Below are 27,548 nucleotides of genomic sequence, written 5' to 3' on the forward strand. Positions count from 1 at the left end.
ATTGACAGGAACTGAAACACGTTGTCGTATATGTCGATTCAGAGCATCCCAAACATGCTCAATGGGTGACATGTCCGGTGAGTATGCTGGCCATGCAAGAACTGGGAAGTTTTTAGCTTCCAGGAATTGTGTACATATCCTTGCAATATGGAGCCATGCATTATCATGCTGCAACATGAGGTGACGCCACCATGGGCCACTCGATCCACAACGTTGACATCAGAAAATTGCTCACCCACACGACGCCATGTCTACCATCTGCCCTGTACAGTGAACATTTTTCTGGGAAGAGAACACCTCTCCAAAGTGCCAGACGGCATCAATTGCATTTGCCAACTTAAGTTGGTTACGACGATGAACTGGAGTCAGGTCAAGACCCCGGTAAGGACGAGAAAAATGCAGATGAGCTTCCCTGAGACAGCTTCTGACAGTTTGCAGCAGCTGTCCGGGTGGCTGGTCTCAAACAATCTTGTAAGTGAATATGCTGGATGTGGAGGTCCTGGGCTGGTGTGGTACATGTGGTCTGCGGTTGTGAGGGCAGTTGGATGCACTGCCAAATTCTCGGAAACGCTTTTGGAGGCGGCTTATGGTAGAGAAATGAACAATCAATTCACGGGCAACAGCTCTGGTAGACATTCCTGCAGTCAGCATGCTAATTGCATGACTCACTCAAAACTTGCAACATCAGTGGCATTGTGCTGTGTTTTAAACCGCAAATTTTAAAGTAGCCTTTCATTGTGGCAAGCCTAAGTCACACCTGTGCAATAATCATGCTGTCTAATCAACATCTTGATATGCCACACCTGTGAGGTGGATGGCTAATCTCGGCAAAGGAGAAGTGCTCACAGATATAGACAATATTTGAGAGAAATAGGCCTTTTGTGTACATAGAAAGAGTCTTAGGCCGTGTCTCAATTCGTTCCCTAGTCCCGAGGTCATAAATCAGTATATTGTGTATGCAGGTTCGGGCACTGGTAAGGACCCTAGTTCACTTCAGTGACGTGGCTGCTTAAGCGTGTTGTGATCATTCACAGCTGTTACTAATCAACAACCAGCAAAACCAACATCTCTCTGTCTTAAAGGAATAGTCTACTCATTTTCAATATTAAACTATGTTATTACCTTAACTAAGAAGAGTTGATACATCCCTCTATCATCTGTGTGCGTGCACGTAAGCGCTGGAGTGCGCTGCGACACTTCGATAGCATTTAGCTTAGCCCCATTCATTCAATGGTACCAATCAGAGATAAAGTTAGAAGGGACCAAACACATCAACGTTTTTCCTATTTAAGACGAGTAGTTATACGAGCAAGTTTGGTGGTACAAAATAAAACGTAGCGCTTTTCTAAGCGGATTTAAAAGAGGAACTATATTTTATGGCGTAATAGCACTTTTGGGAGTACTTCGACTCGGCGCAGTAACACCCTCCCTCTCCCATTATGAGAGGGAGAAGGGGAGCGGACTTTTCTGGCAAGTGTACAGTCTTCGGTTGTAGGCTGTAGTATAGATACACAAAGTACATTACATTGTTTATGTTTCCTAAATAAATGACCAAATCTAATCATATTTAGATCAAGCAACTGAATATTTAAGCTAACAATTTAAAATTATTCACCTGTCCTGCCATAGCAAGCTACACAACACATCTATTGTTATGCATTTTTACACATATTATTACGATTAAAATATTTAATCCTAAAAAATTGGACTACAAAGAACAAAACATACATTTTTGAAATCTAAGCAATGTCAAATGCGGTCATGAAAGTGAGAACTGTCAATAAAGTATGTATGCTATCAATATTCTGCCGGAGAGAACATAGCAGAGAAACGGCTTATGGCCTCCCTTAATAGCCTGCTTTTAAAAATACATGAGAACAGGCCTTCCCAGAAGTGAAAAAAATACACACGCATTCAGTTCGATAAATAAATAAAAGCCGGAGGCCAGGTTTACCAGCCAGATTTATGGTTATATGGTGTGCTTTATAGCTTTAGACATACAGCCACCGTTCCTACACGAAGATAACCATTTTATGTATCGCCTTGGAGCTTCTTGAGTTCATACAAACAAAGGTCACCTCCTATTTTGGTTCACTTTAAGGGAGGTTCACACAGAGAGGCCTGATCAGGAAAGTAGTCTTTAAACCGGTTTTGGCCTTGACACATATAAAGTCCCATGCAAAAAACAAAAACAATATTTGCATTAAAAAGGTGTACTCCACGTGGTGCCTACTGATCTACGAGCGCTCCAGTGCATACAATAAATTACAGCTGGCTCATAAAGCTGTCCTGTCTGAAGAAATTTTCCACAGATTCACAGAGATACGAAACAACATAGGGGCCACATTACCAGCCCACACGAGAAGCCTGTAATTAAGTCATTGATTTAAGTCAGACGTGTGTGGGAATTCGATTAACACATTTAACAGAGAAGCCCAAGTCCCCTCAGGATATTTTGCTGCCGTCTATTTTGGGCCAATCTTAAAGGACAGAGTAACACCCTTTGTAACAATGAAAATGCGTCTGAAGGTGCTAACACATGAGAACAGGAATGGAAGGGCCAGTTGAACAGGTCTATGACATTGCCGCTGGTATGACTTGTCTCCGTAAACTTGTGCTGTCTGGTGATGACAGTGTGTTCACCCTTTAATGTCTTATGCATACTGCATTGGGGAAGAGCAAACATAACCAAAACAGGAATGTTGCGGGTCAGGGGCTGTAACTCATATGCAGCAAAAAATGGAAGCTGGCGAATGACAAAAAGAAAAGCATAATTTCCTAACCGAGCTAACAGTCCTGATGGGAAAGAGTCCAGCTTAAGTGCTGCTGCCAAGCAAATAGCTTGATCACTCTGATAAGTAAGAAAGCTTAATTTCCTTAAACAGAGATTTAAATGATCATTGCATCCATGTAAATTACATTACGAAGCGGTTTTATGACCCTGTAAAAATGTATATAAGTTTGGACAGGAAATTTACATCGAACATCCTTCAGAGATGTTATCTTGCCTTTTGGTAAAAAAAAAAAATCACACAAGTATTTAAATAAATGAGTCACTGATCTAAAATTTAACCCCAATTAAACCATATGGGGCGGTTTCCCGGACAGGGATTATCTTAATCCAGGACTAGGCCTTAGTTTAATTAGAAAATATAACTAGTTTTAACAAACATGCCTTACTAAAAACATTACCTGTGTGCCTTTTGATGCAAAACAAAGGGCACTGATGTATTGTAAGATATGTCAGTTCAAGTTGTTTTCAGTTTGGACAGCTCTTAAAAATGTTTTAGTCTAGGACTAGTCTAATCCCTGTCCGGGAAACCGCCCCTATATGACCTGAATTTATTCTTTGTCTAAGCAATATAGTATATTCACATTACAGACTTAAACATATATTATACCTGAATAATACAAAAATAATAAATATTATTTCTATTCTGATGCAAGTCTATTGTTAAAGGGACACTCCACCTTTTTTGAAAATATTTTTTATTTCCAAGCTTCTCTAGAGTTAAACATTTGATTTTTACCATTTTGGAATCCATTTAGCTGATCTCCGGGTCTGGCGGTACCACTTTTAGCATAGCTTAGCATAACTCATTGAATCTGATTAGATCATTTAGCATCGCCATAATCCTTCCTCTGCTATTGAAAGTTACCAAGGGGACTATTTTCGGGCACTACAGAGGAGTTAAGTTTTGGATAGGAGAGATATAGAAACTCTTTGGTTATTTTTTGAGCGGATGCTAGTGGTCTAGTCGGATTCAATGGATTGTGCTAAGCTATGCTAAAAAAGGTAGTGCCAGACCCGGAAATCGGCTGAATGGATTCCAAAACGATAAAAATCCAATGTTTGACTCTAGGGGAGCTGGAAAATGGGCATATTTTCAAAAAATGTGTGTCCCTTTAAATTTAAATTTATATTTAAAAATTATCCAGTCAATGAGACATTCACTAATGCAAGGGTTATAAAAAAAATACATATCAAGTAAACTATTTGAAAATTGAAATTTTTTGTATGGCAACCTTTGTTGAGATTGCATGGACATTAAGACAAAAGACTTTGTGATCTAGTTGTGATTATGTCAGGATGTTGTGGCTTATTATATTGTTTGTTTTCTTTTGGGATGGACATCTTTCCTAATGATTGGATAGTGTCATATAAGCCCATGTGGGCTGGGCACCTATGAGTGCATGACACTTAAATAAAATATTCATTCATTCATTCATTCATATTAAAACAATTTATGATTTATGTTGAATCAGGAAAGTTAACTTATTATAATTCTCACTGCTGGCTAGTGCAGTATCATAAAGGTCATGTGAAATGGACGAAGGTCTTTTGATGTGAATGATCACCAAAACACACACATCTATCTTTACGCAGCACTTACACATATTTATCAAAAGCACAAATATTTACATTCTCTAAGCATGTGGATCATATACCTCTACATCAGATCACACACAGCCGCTAACCAGACTTTTCTCAGATCTCTCGACTCACATTGAACATAAAGAGAATGTGTTCAAAGGGCTCAGTAAGGCCCGGAAAAACTTTTTTTTATAATTTCATTGTTTTAAGGATCAAAACACTCAATTGTTTTAACAGTCCTGAATGTCAGACAACAATGAGATGTTGTATATTTACACAGTTTTCTCTCAAATATATTTGTTTGAGTTGTTTATATAGATATATGATTTATTGGTGAAATTACAACCATAAAAAATAAGGATGCAGAAACAAAATGCTGAAATGACAGACAATATTTGCGACAGATTTGTCCGGTCATGATTTGAAAGTAAAGCGTTGTAATCGCACTTCCTGTAGGAAATGATACAGGATAAATACTGTTGACCTCATGCAATTCAAAAAAAAACCACTAGAATAGATGACGTGGGGATTATAAAGGAGGCTCAGGGACTCCAAAGTATGAATTACAGTAAGGGTGAAACCAACAATTATGAGCAACAAATCGCTGCTCTTTATACTAATGATACCAATATTACATCAGCAGTAGCGTTCATGAAATTCATATCCTTTCCAAATAAAAAAAATAAAGGTTATACAGCTTTTGCTCAACAAACAACTGAGACCTGATTCTTGAGAACTCTGATTACTTTGACACACTGTTAGCACTGCATGTGTTTTCCATGACAACACCACTATATATCTCTAGAGCTGTTGTGCACTGCATCAGCAAGAACAGATTGTGTCTGAAATAAGGAATTTTGATGACTTTGCCATCTGAACTTCAAACAAATAAAATAAAACAACCAAAAACTACAGTATATGCCAGATAGGATGTAGGATGTGTTATTGAAGGACAGGTTTAAGGTACAGACTCTCTGTCAATCCACAAGCTTGACATAAAGGTAAAATAGGTCAACAACAACAATAAAATTGTTGCATCTATACAGCCACTCTGATGACCTTTGTGCTTATTGTATTTTCTTGACCAGATACACATCAGTACACTGACACCACAATGTTTTGATACATGCTCTCTTATTAACAGAGTGCTGTTTGTCTGGGCTTTTAATTCACCTCCAAAGCTTGTGGGAAAATTTGACTGCAGTCATTCTTTAACCCTGAGTGGAGTTTGATAAGTAAACACAGTATAGTGTGCCATGGTCAGTCTCACAGATAATGTATTATAGAGAAAAATAAACACTGAAACACCAACTCACTATTCTTTAGTCTTTCACTCCCCCATTTCCCTAAAACTACTAATATTAAACCCATGTTTTAAATAAATATCTGTATGTGTGACGGTGACACTCTACAATAAGGCTGTATTAATAATCATTAGTAAATGCATTAACTAACATGAACAAACAATGAACAATAGTTTTTAGCATGTATTAATTGCATGTTGATGTTAGTATGTCAGTACAGTTATTCCTAGTATTTCATGGTGCATTAATAATGTTTACAGTTTAAACATTTGATTTTAATAATAAATTAGTAAATGCTTTGGACTTATTGTTCATTGTAGGTCATGTTAAAGCGTTAACTGATTGTTAACAAATACAACCTTATTGTAAAGTGTTATCTGTGTGACTATGAATTTTACTGCTGCTCAAACAAAGCTGCCTGGTCTGTCACAGTCTAGTGTACTGTGATCACCTCAACAGACATTGTACGGGTGAATACAAAGACCTGTCAAAAAACGTCTTTTTATTCCAAATTAAAATGAAAAAAATAATGATTAATGATAAACTTTTTGGTCCGTCACAATTCTAAATATCTTAAAGGAAAACACCACCTCAATATTTTACTATGCTCTTACATCAACACTGACAAATTTATACATATCTATCTTTTTTCAATGCGTGCACTTTTAATCTTTGTACAGCGTGTTGTGAATGTGTTAGCATTTAGCCTAGCCCCATTCATTCCTTAGGATCCAAACAGGGATGAATTTAGAAGCCAACAAACACTTCCATGTTTTCCCTATTTAAAGACTGTTACATGAGTAGTTACACAAGTAAATATGGTGGCACAAAATAAAACTTTTTTTAATCTTTGTACAGTGCTTCTTGAATGTGTTAGCATTTAGCCTAGCCCCATTCATTTCTATGGCTCCAAACAAACGTTTTATTTTGTGCCACCATATTTACTCGTGTAACAGTCTTTAAATAGGGAACACATGTAAGTGTTTGGTGGCTTTTAAATTCTATCCCTGTTTGGATCCTAAGGAATGAATGGGGCTAGGCTAAATGCTAACACGTTTACGACACGCTGTACAAAGATTAAAAGTCCACGCATTGAAAAAAGATAGGTATGTATAAATTTGTCAGTGTTGATGTAAGAACATAGTAAAATATTGAAAAACAGTGATGTTTTCGTTTAATGATCCAAATAGCACTTTTTTCTACCTTTTATTCCTTTTTTCTTTTTTAATGTTACTAAGTTTGTTTCACTTATTCTACAAAAAATTATTTATAAAACAAAGCACTTATACTAATTCTACAATATCCCACAAAGGTACCAAGTCATGTCAGTCATCTTTTAGTGCAGATCAAACAAATTATGGCCTGTTCTGTATGCGAACATCAACCTCTTGGGCATCCACATAGTCAAAACATCACTATTCAAAGGATAACGCCTTTTGGTTTTTGCCTTTCCCACTTTTTAGTAAGGATGCAGATAAATAATGTGTTCACCAGCACCCTTACACCAGTGTGGTTATGCAGATGAGCGAAACAGGAGAGGCAAGGTGACTTGGCAGACGTACGCTGACAATGATCTCATTTTACAGCTGTTAGCTACTCCAGTCTCTTCAAGATTAAACGTGTAGAAACTCCAGACCTCCTCTACTTCTTTTAAAGAAGAATTAAGATAATTTTTTAGCAATCAAAATCCAAATTAAATAATACAACTATAAATAAATACATAAGATAATCACTGAAAAAAAATGCTGTAGTTATGCAGCTGTTTACCAGTAACTTACTGAAAATTTATGTTATTTACTGGCAACAGTTTGTTCGAAGTTAAGTGAACATTAAACATATGAAGGAAAAGCACTTAGTTTGCAGCACTTCGACCTCGGCGTGCAGTAACATCATCACTCCTGTCTACTCCAGCTCTCGCTCAGACTTCCATCAATATTACTGCACCCGAGGTCGAAGTGCTGCAAACTAAGTGCTCATCCGCTATACAATATAGTTCTTATTTTTTATCCGCTTAAAAAAATCGTCATGTTTTATTTTGTGCCACCATACTTACAGTCTTTAAATAGGGAAAACATAGACGTGTTTGGTGGCTTCTAAATTCATTTGTTTGGATCCTAAGGAATGAATGAGGCTAGGCTAAATGCTAACACATTCACGACACGCTGTACAAAGATTAAGTGCACGCATTTGAAAAAAGATAGGGATTTATTAATTTGTCTAAGTTGAGGTAAGAACATAGTAAAATATTGAAAAACGGTGGTGTTTTCCTTTAACAAGTCTTTGACGTTACAGAATAAAACTAAAATAACAGCCTCATACAAAGCATGGGAACCAGAAATCCTCATCAACCTTTTTCTCAAAACAAAGGACAATGTAGATTTTACAAATAAACATTTCTTTCATTCTAAGCTTTTAGTTCATTTAAACACACCAGTGTATTTTTTTATTTCTTAGCTACTGTGACTAAACATCTGGATTGTACGTTTTTAATAAACACAGTTCAGAGTAGTTAAAAAACCCAACAATAAAACACCATCAAAGAGTCAGCATCAAAGAAGCCAGCTAACACTGAGGAAAATACACCGCCTTGCAAGAAAATTATATATTTATGTACAAAAATACCCCCAGCAATAAAGAACTGAGCAATAGCGATTTAATCTTGACTTCAGCAAATCTTGTAGACATTTGTCTTGTTTAGGTGAGGGCTGCTGACTCTTTCAGAAAGAGTCTGGATTTCTCAGCAATCCTGTGGTGGAGTGACATATAAGCTTTGAATAGTGGGACGTTACTCAGCATGTACCGCCCCTCCGTAGGTCTTAATGCAAAACATATGCTGCCATACTGACCTACTATTCAGCATCTGGCAGAGAAAGAAAAAGTAGATATAATGTGGAGGGAAAAAAGGGTGAACAAAGCTACTCCAAAGTGCAAGTGAGATACTGTATGATTTAACCTGTAAAACCCAGATGCTTGTAAAACAATATATGTTTTTACCTAAACTAGTAATCTTTTTTAGTATAAAAAGTTCCTGACAATCCAGCATCTTTTTTGAGTATAATAACCACATCCCAGACCATAAACAACACAACAGTGTTAATTTTAAACACACCGTATAGTCAAAAGTATGTGAGCGCCCTATTCTAATTAGCAGGTTTGGCTATTCCAGTAATTCCACTGAAAACAAACAGAACAATGACATTTAAGAACCATGTGTTGAAACAGGGACAGTTTGGGGAGGACCTTTGTGCCTTCGCAAAATGTTAATTCAGTAAAGAAATAGTTATCAGTGCCAGGGTGGAAAAACCTGACTGCACAAAGTGCAGACCTGAATCCCACTAGGATGAATTAGCAATCCAGCCCCTATTCAACATCAGTACCTTGTCAAAATACAGCATGACAAATGCCAAACTTCATGTTGAAGCTACATGTTGAATCATGGGGTTTGCTCCCATTCAAAAGAGCATCAGTGAGGTTAGACACATCAACTGGTCAGCTGTTGGGACACAGTCCCAACTGTGTTTCAATTCAACCTAAAGGTGGTCTCAGAAGGTTTTTTTTTCACATATCTTTAGCTATTTAAAGTATCATGGCCAATGTAAACAAAGAAATTCTCATACTGCTCGTAAATGTAAAGCTTTATGAATCATGTCTCTATATTAGTCTTATAAGTAACTTAGCGTTAAGAAATGCCCTCAACCTACATTTCTTCCACACAGCTGGTAAATCCAGCACTTTTTTGCCAACTGCTACATCATTTTAAGAAGCGTGTCGCAACCAAAACAAGTCTAATCAATGACAAGCAGTAGTCACAACAAATAAATATACAAATTCCAACTTAATTCTATATAGACAGCCTTTCAGATGCATGCAAATCACATACAGCATAACCTCATATTCCATTATTAGAAATGGGTGGAGACTTTACCGAAATTAATATAACAAAATGCACTTCTAGCCACTCTAATGCAAAAATACTGACATTGTATGTATGTACATAATAAACGCTAGAGAGAGCATGAAACATGTGAAACTGCATTAGTTACATATTACGCCATTAGATTTTTGTTTGTGTAAAGACAAAGTGAAAACTTGTTCTACAAGCTGCATAGCTTGCATAAAATGTGTCTGCGTGTGCGGATGAGATGGCTGAACCGGATTTACTTGTTTTACACCTGATCTGTACCTGTTTGTATTACTTGCCAGGATGAAAAAAAGATGAGCACGGGCTATGAAAGCATATTGACATGAGATCCAATTGAGAAGGCTAATATCGCTTAAGGAGAAAGAAAATGTGTAGCGTTTTTTCTATTACAAAAAGAAATGTGTCCAATGCGGACACGTACACACAAGCACGCACATGCTCGCATAATACACGCGTATTCAAAACAGAACCCAGCTTGTCCTTATGGGCATTTGCACGGAAGTCCCTTTCCCACAGGAGTACACCTGTAACCATGGACACTAGTAATGTGTGTCTCTATTTATCTTAGGTTATGTAGGGAAGACTAGGCCAGGCTGGCAAGAAACAATTCGCTATGTCTTATGTTTTACCTTTATTATTTTGAACAAACAAAATATCTCCCTAGGGCATCTCAAATATTACTGCCAATATTGTTGCAAAATAACATTATAATTGTATCTACCAGTCCTTGTTATGCTCAGCTACAAACCAAACAAAAGACACGCAGGGCCAAAATAAACTTACATTAACTAAGTCAGAAGAAGAGCTGAGTGTATTAGGGATAAATGTGTATAACCTGTTCAGTAGGACTGAGAGGGAGAGGCTGTTTCAGTCAAAATGAACAAGAGATGGAGGGCAAACAATAGCTAAACATGACACCCAGGGTGTTTCTCCAGTAGACCGGTCAAAGTTCACAATAACAATGTGGCCACAAGTAAGAAAGCCTACATATGAACATGTATTAAGCCCAAATGTCTTGAGCAGGAACAACATGGCTAAAACAGAAAATGTTCATAGGTTTGCTTTGTCATACTGCAGATGTTAACCTCAAAAGAGTTAAACCTATAAGAATGTATAATATATTAGCCATTGACAACTTAAGTATACAAATATATACAGGTGCCTACTACAACATCAATTAAATCGTTAGGTCAATACGGATCATTCTTGTACATTCAGTATCTATTAAACCGGTTTCAAGTTCAAAACAACAGTAACAAGCAGTTACGTCTCACATGGAGATACTGATGCTGGGAAAGCCTTTTTCGAAACAGAAGCAGCATCCCTGGTGTTTTTCCACAGTAAGAGATACGCGACACAGCGAATGTGATGATATACATAGTGTATTCTCACTTACCATTTTATTTATTAGTCCGCAGCTGTTCCTCTGTTATAATCCTTTGTGTAACTACTTATTAAAATAAAAAAGTAACGTTTAAAAACAATAAAAGTTTCAGTGTGATCCCACGGTGTCTTTTAGCCTCTTGTGATGTTAAACGTCTCCTCAGCACCAGTGTCGCCGCTCCATACTAATGTATAGCGCACCGCTCAGTGCGCACTGTACTGCAGTGTGTCTGTACTATGAAGTTAAACTTTGTATCTGCTGCTCGACGGAATACAGCAGGCAAGCCACCCATAAATGGAGATTCGAGCTTTGCCTCCCAGCCAATGAGAGCGGCGTTCACCGCGTCATCATTCCAAAGGGAATCCCACCAGATGATTCCGTACGTAGCATATTCGAGCGTGTGCTGTCTGCGCAAGTCAGGCTGCGTAAAATAAATCTCTACATTTTTAATTGATAGTGGTGTAAATATGGCGTATAGGTGGTTGGTGGTTTTGCAAGAGGTGTCGCAGAATTTTTTTCCCTTTAAATGTAATGAGTAATCGTGATAATAAAATGCAAAACGTATATCAAATAATCACCTGCTGTAACAATAACAATTTTCTTAACAATTCATGCTTAACAATTTCACTTTATAATGCACCATAAACAAATATGAGGTTTCAGGGAACTTTACTAGTTAGTGGATCATATCTCAAGTTCACTTTTTGAGGAAGCTGGTAGCTGGTTTTAGCTGGTTTAAGGTGGCACTAGCTGGTTTTAGCTGGTATTGCTGGTGTAGCAAGTTGGTCTAGCTGTGTTTTGGTTACTTTTTAAGCTGGTCTACCTGTGTTTTGGTTACTTTTTAAGCTTGTCTAGATGGACTTAGCTGGTCAGGCTGAAAGATCAGCTGACCCACCAGCTTTGCCAGGCTGGGAGGACCAGCTACTGCCACCTTAAACCAGCTTATGCTTCTCTTTGCTGGATTTTTCAGTACACTATAAGATTATATAACTGCCGTACACCCTGCTGAAAAAAACAGCATACCAGCAAGACCAGCATATGTTGTGTTTTGGTGCTGGTTTTCTAGTGAACACCAGCTAAACCAGCATCAGCACCAGCATTAACACCAGCATTAGTACCAGCATCCCATGCTGGTCATACCAGCAAAACCAGAATATGTTTTGTTTTGGTGCTGGTATGCTGGTGACCACCAGCTAAACCAGCATAGACCAGCATAATTCCCCTGCTGGTCCATGCTGGTTTGATTATGTTTTTTTCAGCAGGGCAGTGTACATGTCATGTTTCTGAGTTCAAGTATTTTCAAAATAAAACAAATTATAAGTTCTATAAATTATGTAGGCATTTTGTGTAGAACAAAAATGATTATTTTGCCCATGTGACTCCAGAAAAGACTGTGTTCTTATTTGCAGGATGATCTCTCGGTCCAGCAGGTGGCGCCGCGCCTCCATTAATGCACTCCAAGCCTACATGTTTATTTAGAAAATAAAATTATAAATTCATATGCATATGTGCGGGTTTGACTTTTTAATACAATTAAAACTCGTTTAAATATTGAGCCATTTAAATAATTGATTATAATTGTATGTGTTTGCAAAAATATCTAGCACGTTAAATAAATCCTGTTATATAAAACCCTTAAAAGGTTAACTTAAAAGTTCCAGTTGGAAATCAAACGAATCATAAAATGGTAAGTATGTTCATATCATAATATTACAATAATAATTTTAGTAAATGACCCAGTGGGCCACAGGACTCGTCATAACTCCTCCCGTTTTTTTTTTTTTTTTTGTGGTCCATAGAGCTCGTGGACGCTGCACCTCCCCATTCCTTCTTTAATAAACATGGCTGAAAACGGACGGTGAATTAAAGCACTAAGCCCGTCTGCTCTGTCTGCAGTATCGCCACATGACTTCAACACATTCAAACTGTTGATTTACCGCGATGACTAAACATGGAGTGAATGCTTCGAGTGGTAGAAACTACAGCATCAAAACCAGGAAAAGTTGAGAGTTTGACAGCCGCTGCTATCGAAGAGACTTAAACAGGACAAATCAGATAGGACACAGCCGAGATTCACTGCTGCATGGACACCGTAGATGAAATACTGCTTTTGCATTTATGGAAATCATGTTTTTGAACACGTACTCTACTGAGGTAACCCAGGACCTGATACTATAAAGTCAGCAAAACAAAAAATCTGGAACATTTTTGGATGGATTTGCAGTCGGATCCGTCTTTCGCATTTTTGTCGTGTCGTGCTATTTAAATAATGTTTTCCGCTAAACAAACTAAGCCGACTTTTAAGTCTTATCTTCCTCCTCTTCAGGTGAGTGTACAGCTATGCAACACTAGCATGCTAACACAGCAACAGCAGACGCACTCATCATACTCGTAAATAAACACACTTCTGGGCTTAAAGCATGTTTAAAGCTTTGTGAACACATACGTACGATTATAAACTCAAACTGTCTAGTGTCAAGTTTTAACTTATTTTGATAATAGTTCACGGTCTGTTTGTGTGTCTCAGGTGTCATCTGCTACGCTGGTATTATTGACTTTAACTGCTGAACCATACACCAACAAAAAGTGTCCTAAAGTAGTCCTGTTGTCTTAATAAGCAAATACTCTGTACATTGATTTGATAATTAAGTTACCAAGGCTATTATAAATACAATGCAGTATATACCTTTGTATATTCTTTATACAATGTTATACATATATAATCTGTGTATGTATGTATATATGCATGTATAGTATACACATAAATATTACGACACATGTATATCAAGTTACTATATCACGTTGTTACCTGATACCATCATTATTCCACAGTACTTTATTTGTAAGTGTAAAGTTCTGCTAAGATTTTGTGTACGTACTAAAAGTGTGAATGTGGTTTTGCCCTGATAATGTTCAATGTATTTCACACAGGCTGATTTGAAGAAAAGTCCTCAACTTCCCATCAAGAAACTAGAAGCAAAACTTCTGCCAGGTAATTCATTTAAAAATAGTTTGTTTTGGGAAAATGAATGTGGATCATTTCCCACAGACTACAACATTCACAGCACAAGACCATTGGTGTTTGGAGAGTTGTGGCTTATTGGGTAAAGATTTGGTCTGTTTGTAGGTTCAAACCCCAGAAGGGCTGATTTATTCAATGGGATTCTTCTCCATATTGTAAAAATGTACCGAACCCCTGCCATTGCCATTGCATATGCAGAAAAATTAGGCCCTGTTTACATTAGAGCATTTGCGTTTTAAAATGGCATTCTAAAATGAAAACGATCCTCGTTTATACTGGAATTTTAAAAAGAATCTTCATCCACACTATACTACACGACAAACGCATGAACATGACCAATCACGTAACTGGGCATGCGCATAAAAGTGTAAAATAACTTATTACTCTAATAATAGCTTACCTTTGCGCATTTATGCAGCCTAGGGGTGTGCGATATTGACAAAAATTCATACCTGGATCTTTTGCCGGCAACTACAACAGACACTATTTTTGAACCTATAAAAATGTTTTTGGGAAAGTCTTATATTGTTCTAGCTCCCCCCTACAACATATTAATATCATTAATAGGTTAATTTTGATGTTATAAACCAAACAGAAATGTCTTTATGATTTTAAAAGGAAGCATTCAAGTGAACAGTACTAAACACGAACTTGAAGCAAAAATAAATTTCAAAAAATGCAAAATTCAATCAAACATAATAAGAGGTGAAGTATAGCTTTAGCATACAGAAATGCTTATTGCTTTAGGGGGCGTGCACACCAGCGCTTTTACGCCTGCGGCCGGCGCATGTTTTCAATTGTTTTCAATGGAAGCTCAGCGTTTTTCAAATAAGCCAGCAACTAGCGGTTTTCTTCCGCGCTGAAAACCGGTGCCCGGCGGTTTTTCCGCGCTCAACGCTGAGCATCGAGAGTTGAAAAATGTTCAACTTTGGAAGAAAAGCTCCGCTCGTCAATGTCAGTTCTCCACGGCCGTCCAATCACAGTGGAGGTGGGGCGGGACAAGTATCACAGGAACCAACCATCTCACAGCTGACGTATCAGAGCTACCAAAGCGCTTAGCTGAAGAAAGCTGGCACTCAGCTGAAAAACAGCTGGCATTGGGCGTTGTCCAGGCGTTTTCAGCCGCGTTTAAAAGTTTTGGTGTACACAACCCCTTAATGTAGGGAGTTCCTCTTCAGCCATTTCACGCTGTTATATAATAGTTCATTGTTCGCAGTTCATATTTATGATCTTATAGTCCATTTGAAATTTTTCTTACAAACTGACTGTATTCTTCAGAAAAACACCAAATAACTTATCTTCCTTTACCGCTGTTTAGTGCGTGTGTGTGTTCCCTCACAAAAAAGCGTGGCCGGTTAAAGTATTAAAAATTAATATGACGTTAATTTTTAAAAGTGTGCGAGGTCTGTGCACGTCCTCCGCTAGCAATACAGAAATAGCAAAAAGCGCAATCGGCTAAACAAGCATTAAATACTAATGTGGCGTTTATTTTATTGTTTTTATTAATTTATATTTACAAAACTTATCAGCAAAACATCGATTAAAATTAAGAGACAAATTTTATGAAACAGAATTCATTTTGAAGTGACAAACAAAACTTAAATTAAACTCGAAAATAATGTCTGACCCATTACAATTTTTTCTTCATATTGGCCTTTACAATGCCCTATATCCTATGGCAGTGGTTCTCAAACTGGGGTCCGGGGCCCCCAGGGGGGCCGCGAGATGGTGCCGGGGGGCCCCAGTTTTATGACATTTTTATAAAATACATTCATTTATCATGAATTCTGTGAAATAAAACCTAAAAAAAATAAGGCAGCAATACTTTGTATAATTTAATGTTTTGTTTAATGAAAATGTGAAGTTTTAGAACTGGTTTTTGTCATAAATTTTCTTTGGGGGGGCCGCGAAAGAATGCACCGTACACAAAGGGGGCCGCACGCTGAAAAAGTTTGAGAACCACTGTCCTATGGCATTTAAAATTACAGTCTATCTTTCGTAATAAGCTAACTAAATTTAAACAAAACAACATTACAACAATATTCAAACCCAACAATACTCAAACATAAATATAAAACAAACATTATCTATAAGGATACATGTTAAAACAATCTGATGTAGCGGTTATAATAGCTGGTTGGTAGATGTTTACTATATTTGGCAAAACCTGCGTTGCAAACCTCCATTTACCTGAATAAAAATATTTTTTACTTTGAAAATGATGCGTTAACATCAGCTGTTCGTTTACATAAGACTCCGTCTACGTTCATTTACACTGCAGGGCAACCCCGGAGTTCTCAAACTAAAACAGGGTCTTCAGCATTTACGAAGGACTCCGTTTATCAGGGTTGAAAACGGTGGCGTAGTGTAAATGAAAGGCATAAACGTGGCAAAAGTAATGCATTTTAAAAGGCCTTAGTAAGAGCAAGTAGTAGTAACCTGAGATAAACTGTTTTTGTGTTTTGCTTTTTTTTGGATGTTTCAGACTGCTTCATGCTGATATATTGAGCCGTTACAGAAGGCTGCATTGTGGTTTCCATAGCAATTACCTTTCTTTGCCATTTTCTTTTTTAGGCAGTTGCACAAGCAATGTACAAACCTCTGCTATTGTGAGCATGTCATGAGACATCTTAGTGCGTAAATGACACAAAAATTACGTTCTGGAATGATCATATGTGAACATGGTCACAGAGGTCTTTCCTGTATATACAGTATCTTATCCAACCCGTTTCCTGCACTTACGCTGAATTTTTAAAATACCTTTTAACATGTGGCCTAACGTACAGAGCCTGTGATCAGCCTGGTTAGTTGTGTTTGGATTTGTCTGCGAGTTGAGGAGGTTTTTGGAGGCTTTAGCTTCAGTATTTTCAGTCACACATTTTCTAAAGTGTGACCCTGGCCTGAATAGAGCAGGTATGTGATATTAAGCTGATATTATTAGGAGTTTCTTTTTTAGATCATCTCTTCTCAGAACTTGGCGGACATCAATATCAAGGACGATAAATAGCAGCAACTTTGACACATTTAAACATAGCTTGTTGTTTGTTAAATGAAGAGCTTACTTTCTTAATGTAACCCGTAAATGTAAGTGTGATGTTGTTTTTTCCTTACTTCTGTGCATAATACACTCGCAATTGTGCTTTATGGCAATATATCAGAAAGCAAATTACAACCATGCATATATGCATGTGTGCAGTGTGCTACTGCTTTAATATATGCACTTTTAAATATAGCTTGCACTACCAAATACATTTGAACAGGGTGTGTAGCCTTCATCCTCCATTTTTCATTTCCTAGGCAGTACATGCTCTGACGTGTAGATTCAGTGCTCCGTTTAATCTCCACCTTTGTTCTGTGTTACCTTTCTAAGGCATGTCCCATGCAATGTCAGATCAAATTATTTCCAAACTGTTAACATCCTGCTATTCAGCTTTGACCCTGTGATGGCTGAGATCTTAATGGATTCTGTTCCTAGAAGCTTTATGGACCAGACAGAAAGGCGGCTGCAGTACGACGTCTGCGGATGGATTTTTTTTAGATGTTCACCCCTTATAATTAAGCTGCACAGACCGTCCCTGTTTCGAAAATAGACGTTGAACACCGAAATGAAAACAAAGACTCACGTACGCTATTACTTCTGTGTATACTATGTGATACACTGTGTATTTGTTCACTATGGTGACCGTACAGTTAAGCCAGCTGCACATTATGTGGGGTTGTTGTAGTGAACTTTTCTGCAAGATCTAAATAAATGCTTTAATAAACGCATAAAGACTGCTCAGTTTTTAGGATGCAGTCAGTGGAATAAACTGGATTTAAAGGAAAAATCATCTTCCTGTTCCACTGAGGATTGTTTTACTTCTGTGTGTGGGGACATTTGAGTTAAAAGTATCCATTTAGAATGAACTTTTACTGAATGGTCCTTTTAAATCTCTCCACCATTCCCTGCACACAGACAGAGGGTTGATAGTAACTAGCCATCCCATCAAACATGTCTGTTGTCTCATGAAAAGTGTCCTTTTACAAACCCACACACACACATTCTGTCTCTCTCTTTCGCTTTCTCTCTGTTCTTGTTATCATGTTGCTTAGATCCGTTAGCCTGTGACTTTTGCAGCACAATGCAACAGGAGAGAATTCCTGTGTGAACTCGATCCGACCTTAAGCACACAGTGTCCTTTGGTTTCAGCATTCAGTGCCTTCTCTGTCCTCTCTCCCTACTTCATATGTACTCCTAGCTTTACCTTATTCAGCCTCAGGTAAGGAGATCAAAGGCAAAACCTCAACCTCAGAATTCACTGATCAAACATACTGACCTTTGCCCACCCTCCCCTTTCCTTAAAGGATCACATGGTTATAATATTTGGTTGCATATATAAAATATAAAATTCACAAGTGGGAGTATAGATGGTGTGTCTTATGTTGTAGATAAAACATGAAACTATGTTGGGCTGGGCGATATATCAGAGGGTCCGTGCCGTGGTGTCTTGGATTTGTTGTGGAAGCGGAACTTTTCCCCTCGTCATCCTCTATGACTAAAATGTAGTTGGTGGTGCCATGTGTTAAAAACAGAGGTTGCAAGTTTGGCCGTGTATGACTTCATGCTGAACTGCACAGGCTGATCCAGGTATGACATCAAAGTACCGCGAGCCGTAGCATACGGAGTATGTCATGCCTGATCAGTCTGCGCAGCGCTGCGAAAAGGCATGCACATTTTGCCATGTGTGATTTGAAGTGACTAAATATTATTCCCCCCAACCGGTTGTGATGACAGAAAGCTGTAACGCAGTAAAAGTACAGTTACAGCACTTAAGGGTGCTTTCACAACTGCCTTGTTTAGTTCAGTTGAATCGTACCAGAGTTCGATTGCTCACTTGGTGCAGTTCGTTTGGGCAGGTGAGAATGCAGCAATCGAACTCTGGTGCGCACCAAAAGTGGACCAAACACGCGGGCCGAGACCTCCTTGAAGAGGTGGTCTTGGTACGCTTTCAAACGAACTCTGGAGCGGATTGTTTGTGGTGAGAACATGATCCGAGATCGAACAGATCTAAGTGTGAAAGTACTGCGCATTTTTGGACTAAACCAGTTGGCGTAGTGAGCTGCGATGTGCATTATGGGATGAGGAAGTGTTTGTTTACAGTTTCTATTAGCAATATTAGCCCAATGGCAGATTGCGGACATACCTGCAGTTGCAAGGAGGTGCGGAGCCTCAGAAATTTGGTGGCTTCGCTGCTTGCAGTGTATTAAAACGTTTTTTTTCAAGCTGCATCCGCGCTTCATTCTGGAAATGAACAGTTTGTCTAGAGCAGTGGTTTTCAAACTGGGGGCCGTGAGATGGTGCCAGAGGGTCCCCAGTTTTATGACATTTTATAAAAATACATTAATTTATCATGAATTCTGTGTAATAAAGCGTAAAAAAATAAGCCAACTAACCAACAGCATTACTAGGTATAATTTAATATGTTTTGTTTAATTAAAATGTTACATTTTAGAACTGTCCTAAATTTTACTTCAGGGGGCCGCGAAGGAATGCACCGTACACAAGGGGGGCCGCACGCTGAAAAAGTTTGAGAACCACTGGTCTAGAGTGCTGTATACAAAATATGTATACCGTAGTTTCCGGACTATAAGTCGCTCCGGAGTATAAGTCGCATCAGTCAAAAAATGCATCATGAAGAGGAAAAAAAACATATATAAGTCGCATTTATTTAGAAAATTATTATTCTTTTGGGGGACATTTTGTTTAAGTCTTTCTGTGTTGTCTTTAAGTTAATGTTTCATTTAACAGTTTTTTTCAGGGGTAGGCTACAGGAGCAACATATAGTGCCCTCTCATGGCTGTAGACAGTAATGTTTTCCTTTGGTTCATGTTAGTCAGTATGATTTATTTTTGACATATAAGTCACACCTGACTATAAGTCGCAGGACCAGCCAATCTATGAAAAAAAGTGTGACTTATAGTCCGGAAAATACGGTAACAACCACGGACATAATTGCAGCGCGCAGTCATCTGTCCACGGTGTCTGCTGTATTTTCCTCCTTTTTGTTTACTTCCGGTATTCCGTTGGAATTTCCCGCACGTTGATTCTGACCAATCGAGAAGCGGTTTAGGAAATATGTTGAAACACACGTGGCTAATGAGTAATGTGTATCTTATCACATGACCGAATTTTGGTTTGTTTCAACTGGTGCGAACCAGATCTGGTATGAAAAGGAACCAAAACTGCTAAAAAAGCTACAATGTATAATTTTTTGCTTTTGGTTTGGACTAGGCTTGGCCGGTTACCGGTTTCAAGGTATAACCAAGGTTTTAAAAAGTCAAGGTTTTAAAACCACAAAAAATTTCTGTGATACCGTTTTCAAGGTATAAACTGTGTTTACACAAAATTTATTAAATCATCTAATTGAATTCATGAATATTATGATTTAAAGGCTTTATTTTTACTTGGCATAAACATTAAAAAAGTTGAAGTTTTTATATGCAGACATTTGAAAATAACAAATTTTAGTGTTACAATGGCAATACCGCAAAACCGTGGTATTTTTGCTTACAGTTATTTTTGCTTACGGCCTATGCCTAGTCCGGACCAAATGAACCGAACTACAGATGTGAAAACACCCTAAAATATACTATATAAAATATAAAGTGAACTATTTTTAAACTACTTAATATAATTCCTGGGCAAAAGTAGCTTGTTACAATAACAAAAGCATTTGTAATTCGTTTCTTCACACCCCTATGTGTGAGACACAAAAATCAGAATGCAACATTTAGATAAATAGCCATCGCATCATGTATATTTGTAGGTTGCGGTTGTTATGAAATTGTTATGATAGTTTACAATAGGGATGTTGGCATTGGTGGTGGTGTGTGCTAATGGCTAGTTCTCATACTTAAGGGTTTGTTATAAACCCTAGCAAACGCTCACCCATGCTGTTACTACAGCATAGCAACATTGCTTAAAGGGGACATTCCATGAAAATAAGACTTTCCATGTTTAAGTGCTATAATCTGGTCCCCAGTGTTTCTACCAACCCAGAAAACATGAAAAATAGCGACCCTGTAACTTTGTTTTGGTAAGGCTCTCTCTATATTCACATGCTTGCATAGGTCATTCGGATTTCGCTCCCCCCATGATGGAGTAAGGAAATGTTATTATAATGATACCGCCCCTTCATCTGCGCTATTCAAACATGCCGCGGCCTCACAAGTGCGAGAGTCAGAGAGAAAGAATGACTGACAGCACGACGCGTTTGTATTACCTCAAACAGTAGCCTACAATCTTATAACTTGTAGTTTTAATAGTCTTTCTAAAGGTTGAAGATGAGGGTTAACGTTACCTTAGAGCGAGTGAGCGAGAGAGAGCGAGTGAGCGAGAGAGAGCGAGAGAGCGAGCGAGTGAGCGAGAGAGAGAGAGCGAGTGAGCGAGAGAGAGAGAGCGAGTGAGCGAGAGAGAGAGAGCGAGTGAGCGAGAGAGAGCGAGTGGGCGAACCAACGAGAGAGCGAGAGAGAGAGCGAGAGCAATGCGACGGTTCACTTTCATCAATACAAGTATGTTGTTTAATATGTTTCTCTGAAGTTTATATGAATGAACACGATGATTACTGCACTGCACGAGACAGAGTGAGAGAACAACGCGTATTCACTATCATACACAATAAGCATAAATGTCATTTGATCAATTTCTCTAAAGTTTAAGCATTAAACGTGTTGTTTTATTACAGATCATTTAAATGTGCTCATGTGGTTTGGTCGAAAAGTAAACTTCTGAGTGTTTGTGCAAGTTTATTTTATTGTAACATGCTGAAAATCATTGTGCCTGTTTAAAACACTGGCAGCATGAGACCTAAAAGTCTTTATTTTTATTCCACAATGTTCCTCATCTGCTGATAAACATATATTTAGTATGCATAAAACAGATGATTGACTTTTTAAACTTGTTCAAATATATAATGCTGAACATCGCTTACTAACTTCTTTCATTAGAGAATCTCCCTCTTGATGCTCTGTCTTGACTACAGCGCGAGCGCTTGAGACTCCGCCCACCTGAGCAGCTCATTTGGATTTAAAGGGATACACACAAAAACTGTGCATTTTAGCTCAGACCCATAAAGTGCCTATTTTAACATGCCACAATAAATTACATATATGGTATTTTGAGCTAAAACTTCACATATGTACTCTGGGGACACCAAAGATTTATTTGACATATTAAAAAAGTCTCGTGAAATGTCTCCTTTAATGCCCACGTATGCTGTTTTAGCACTGTGAAAGCCAATTTTGCACCACTGACATTTTCTTTGGAAAATAATATAGGCGATACACAAATACTCAAAAACAAATGTTTTGCAATGAGTCATCACATGTAATCCACCAACACTACTATATGTATATACTTCCTGTCAGCAGTCTAGACAGATCTGCTGTTGTTTATTGGTAGATTATAGAGACCGAGCTGCTGGTTAATCCCTGCAGACACGAGTTGAAGCACACTAAGCAAAAGAGACCAGTGCACGGTCATTAGTAAGCTGGGCTGGATGTGGACCGGCGGACACTAAAAGAGGAAACTCTGGAATGCGTCAGTTGTGAGTGGGAGTGTTGGTTATTTAAAAGGCCTTCACGCTGTAGCTGTCAAGTGGACCCACATAAAATCTGTACACAGTTTTAGGGAGAAATCTATGCAGTTCTCAAAGATAGAGTCAGACATTGTAAAATGTTTTAAACAACGCATTTTAGTAGCAACTGTAGAGTAAAAATATTTAATAACGGCAGAAGATCTGTCATACTTTGTAAATGCCAGCTGCTTGGATTCCACAGAAGCAGATTCCTTGCTAAGTCAAAAGTTCACTGGTTTCTTAGGTGTTATCTTTTAGTAAAACTTTCACCATCATTGTACCTTATATGCAAAATATCTACCTCATTTGCTACAAAAATAACCTCCATCTTGGTTAGCCTGCACCCTACCCTACAGTAACCTCTGAAAGCAGTCCCAGCTGTGTGTGTGTGAGAGAGAGAGAGAGAGAGCAGCACTGACAAACACTCTCTCGCTCAAACACAAAATGATCACAGCTGGAGTTTTTGTTTTCTTCGCTCTTCCTCTCAGCGACTTGATTATCCTTTTCCAACATATACCATTTTCTCTTTAGTTTTGTTGTCTCTTGATGTGTGTCAACGTTTCTCGGGGCGAAGAGAGGAAATATGTTATGTTTAGATCTAAGAGCTTTGTTTCCTTATTTCTGCATCTGGGGGTGTGAGAGCTGTCTTAAGTGCAGTCTGTTGAGTTTAACCAGAGACGGAAGTAGAGGTGTAGGACTGTCCAACACAGAATATGCAGTTGCAGATTTGTGCACAATTGAAGCTTTCTTTATTTAAGTTTTGCATTTACCACGATCCTTGTATCTTTGCTTTTTTAAAATACTTTGGATAATGTGATAATTTTTTGTATGTTTAAAACTATAACACAGAGTTTTTCTCCAAAACTACAGTAGCAAAGGTTAAAGTCTGAAGATCCTGTCTGAGAAATATATTACATCTTTAAATACTGAAAAGTCACATGTATATTTATTTACTGGGCAGTAGGTAGGATTAGACCAACAGTCTGAAGTCTATGACCTCATTACCTCTGTATCCTAAAAGCCCACGCTGGTTATTTTAAACCTGTCTTTTATGAAACCTGCATTTCTTTATGGTTTTAAAAAGCAGTATGTTCAGTAATCTCAGCATGGGTGTGCATGCTTTCTGTCCATGGTAAACGTTTATGTGACTGTTAAATCTGCATAACAGGTTGTTTCCTTTAAAAAGGCATGTTTCACAAACATGAAAGGAGAATCTTAGTCCCTTCTCTGTGGGCATGAAGAAGCTTAAGTGTGTGTAAGCTAAGTGGTCACTGATCCAAAATGTTGCTTGCTTCTCATATGTAAAACAGCTTTTGTTCATGTAATAAGGACTCATTAAATACCATAAGACATAGATTGTCATATCAATCTATACAGTTCTTGAAACTTTTACATGCATTTTTATAATCTAGTATTATTCTTATGTTACAGTGAATAATGTTGCAGTTTATAATAAAGTGGCCAACCTCCAAGTAATGCACAAAAGTTGTTTACCTACATTTGGTGCTTTCACATTGTAAGACCCTGGATCCAACCTAGTATACTTGCTTATCATTAAAGGTGCCATAGAATAAAAAACTGTATTTACCTTGGCATAGAGATGAGTAATAAGAGCTCTGTACATGGTAATGACATATCATTAGCCTCAAACGTGTTTGTTTCCTCAGTTTTATATTAACCTCATGCACGCAAAAGACGTGTATGCCCCAAAAGTTGTTAAAAGGCTAAAAACAAAGTTGTGACTGCTGAGTTAGCGCTATATGCTAGTTAATGTTATAAGCTAACGTTTAGGCTGAAGTTCTACTATTGACTTGACTTCACGGTTACATTTGCAAGTCCATACTGAAAAACCCCCACAAACTTACCACTCAGAAACATCCATTAACAATCTCCAAACAAGTAGTTGTTCCTCAAAATCTATATTTTACAGGCTCAAACATATAAGGTCTGTTTACTAATATGAGCTACTGGCATGAGCCTCAGAGCAGAGCTCAATATTATTATTCATGACCCTTCCAAATAGGGCAAAAATGTACGATTTCATTCAAAGCACAAATCCTAGGGTTGTAAATGGACATGTAAAAATGTTTCTGGAAAATTTTTGCACTTAATAAAGTTACATACCTACTATGTACATATCAAAGAACAATTAAACATATTATTTTAATGCATTCTTTTGTACCTTTACGGACATTTTGTCTCTTTGAAATATTTGTCTTAAAAATATTAATAAAAATTCTGGCAGAAACCTTATCTGTTTACACAAAATACATATATTTAGAATTTCACACACTATGTTTGTAAACTACTGTCTGTTCAACACCAAGCCTTCCTGGTTTAACAGATGCCAGAATGTTCATACTCAACATGCTTTCCTAAAAACCTCACTTCCTTGTTCCTTCATTCTTCACAGGTGAGATAGTTGTGAATGAAGCAAACTTTGTGAAGAAATGTATTGGAGGGGAAACCTGTCAGGATGACCTATGGGGAAAACTTGTCTGTACCAACTTCAAGGTTTCTTTCATTGCCCATAATTCTTTGCCACAACAGGTAAGCACAGACACATAAAGATTCTTCTTCAAATTGGTGTAAAGGTCCTTGTAAAGTCTGATATTAAATGTGTTCTGATTATGTCACACCACAGAAAATGTGTTATTATTAACCACCCAACCAGATTTGAATGGTGGAAAAAATAATCTTGGAAAAATAGGCAGCATCCTCTGCTTTCAGTCAGTGGGGGCTTGTCCACTTTTTTGCATGTTTGTCTCACTTTGAAGGACAAGTTCGGTATTTTGCACTTGGGGCCCCGTTTTCGGATTGTTTGTGGTCAAATGGGGTGGTTTTGACTGAGGTTTGGACGCGTGATGCTGTCCCGAGAATTTTCGGGTGTGAACAATCTGGAGCAATCCTTCCTTAAATGCATTCAACTTTCGTTTACAAAGACGTGAAACTCACCGAGTGGTCAGGATGTTCACTGATATGCTCACACAAAAATCGCTGTAAAAGATGCTTTCCAACAGGTGTTTTACCATTCGTTGTAAACTTGTGGACCTATTTTTCCAAATGCCTCACACTCGTACATTCTTCCGCTGAGAGCTTGAATAATAGACACTCCAGCCCAGTTGGTGGTGATAATCCACCTTTGACAATTGCAAGAATACAAACAATGTTACCAGCGCAGAGTAATACCGTACCTCACAGCACATCTAATACAAGTCAATGGAGTTGGACAAAAACTACAATAAAACCTGTTGGAAAGCATCTTTTGCAGCTATTTTTGTGTGGGCATATCAGTGAACACTCCTGACCACTCGGTGAGTTTCACGTCTTTGTGAACGAGGGTTTGGTGCATTTTGGGAGGGATTGTTCCAGTGCACCTATGCGTCCATTGTGGAGGTGGGAGGTGATAGAGCAGACACCCGAGAGTTCTCGGGACAGCATCATATGTCCAAATTTCAGTCAAAACCGTTCTATTTCATCATAAACAATCTGAAAACAGGGCTTTAAGTGTAAAATGCCGAACTTGTCCTTTAATGTTTCTCAAATGTTAATCAAAGATAACACAAGTAAACACAACATGCAGTTTTTAAAATGAAGGTTTTTATTTTGAAGGGAAACAATATCCAAACCCCCCCTGTGTGAAAAAGTGCTTACCCCCTAAACCTAATAACTTGTTTGGCCACCCTTAACGGCAACAACTGCAATCAAGTGTTTGCGATAACTTGCAATGAGTCTGTTACAGCAGTGGTTCTCAAACTTTTTCAGCGTGCAGCCCCCCTTGTATATGGCGCGTTCGTTCGTGGCCCCCCCAAAGAAAATTTATGACAAAAAAAGTTTTAAAACTCAACTTGTAATTAAACAAAACATATTAAATGATATGAAGTAGTGCTGTTGGTTAGTAGTCTTATTTTGTTTTTAGGTTTAATTGCACAGAATTCATGATAAATTAATTTATTTTATTTTATTATCTTTTTTACCTCTTCCACAAGTCGTCGTTTGGGTAATTTTAGTCGGCCTGCCACTCTTGGGAAGGTTCACCACTGTTCCATGTTTTCGCCATTTGTGGATAATGGCTCTCACTGGAGTCCCAAAGCTTTAGAAAAGGTTTTATAACCTTTTCCAGATGGATAGATCTCAAGTAATTTCTTTTTATATTTGTTTTCTGAATTTCTTCGGATGTCTACATGATGGCTAGCTTTTGAGGATTTTTTGGTCTACTTCACTTTGTCAGGCAGGTCCTATTTTAGTGATTTCTTGATTGCAAACAGGTGTGACAGTAATCAGGCCTGGGTGTGGCTAGAGAAATTGAACTCAGGTGTGATAAATCACAGTTATCAAAGTTATGTTGTAATGGGGGGTCAAGCACTTTTTCACACAGGGCCATGTGGGTTTAGATTTTGTTTTCCCTTCATGATAAAAGCCTTCATTTAAAAACTGCATGTTGTGTTTACTTGTGTTATCTTTGATTAATATGTAAATTTGTTTCATCATCTGAAACATTAAAGTAAGACAAACATGCAAAAAACACTTTTTCAGACGACTGTAGTTCACAGTCTTTGTGGCGTGTTTCAGGAATGCATTCTACCATTTGTGATGTTTAAAAACAATATTCAAGATTGACTTTACAGGGACTTTAAACTACAGTGCCCCCCCTTTGAGACAGTAGAGACAAATTGCCCTGTTTGCTGTGGAGACAAAACAGTGTGAGATGAATATGGGGCAAAAGTACAGAATATAACATGTTATTAACATTTGATTTCACCCTGACTTACTGTATGTGTGTTGTCCCCAAATGCAAGACTGCAGAAGCAATAAATCAAACTGATACTTCATATTTTCTGCTTTTCATGTGTGACCAATAAACGCATCAGGACACAGTTCATCACTTAACACTTGTGAGCCAATTTTCTCAATATGCTCACATTA

General features: G+C 37.9%; 2 protein-coding genes across 3 annotated transcripts in view; one reads left to right on the forward strand and one right to left on the reverse strand.

Annotated features, from left to right (window-relative positions):
- myo1ea (myosin IEa) overlaps window positions 1–11,265 on the reverse strand; it is a 59,476-nt gene extending 48,211 nt beyond the window's left edge. For both annotated transcript variants that reach the window (XM_073858942.1, XM_073858941.1), the window contains exon 1: window positions 10,998–11,265. In XM_073858942.1, the coding sequence (XP_073715043.1) occupies window positions 10,998–11,000 (3 nt within the window). In that variant the 5' untranslated portion in view covers window positions 11,001–11,265. The remainder of the gene's footprint in view (window positions 1–10,997) is intronic.
- Window positions 11,266–12,836: 1,571 nt separating this feature from the next.
- Window positions 12,837–27,548, forward strand: part of mtmr10 (myotubularin related protein 10) — a 40,684-nt gene continuing 25,972 nt past the window's right edge. Inside the window, exons 1-3 of the mRNA XM_055203165.2 lie at window positions 12,837–13,311; window positions 13,917–13,977; window positions 25,036–25,172. Coding sequence (XP_055059140.1) covers window positions 13,255–13,311; window positions 13,917–13,977; window positions 25,036–25,172 — 255 coding nt within the window. The 5' untranslated portion in view covers window positions 12,837–13,254. The remainder of the gene's footprint in view (window positions 13,312–13,916; window positions 13,978–25,035; window positions 25,173–27,548) is intronic.

The sequence above is a fragment of the Misgurnus anguillicaudatus genome, chromosome 21 (assembly GCF_027580225.2).
Source record: "Misgurnus anguillicaudatus chromosome 21, ASM2758022v2, whole genome shotgun sequence".
Taxonomy (NCBI): Eukaryota; Metazoa; Chordata; class Actinopteri; order Cypriniformes; family Cobitidae; genus Misgurnus; species Misgurnus anguillicaudatus.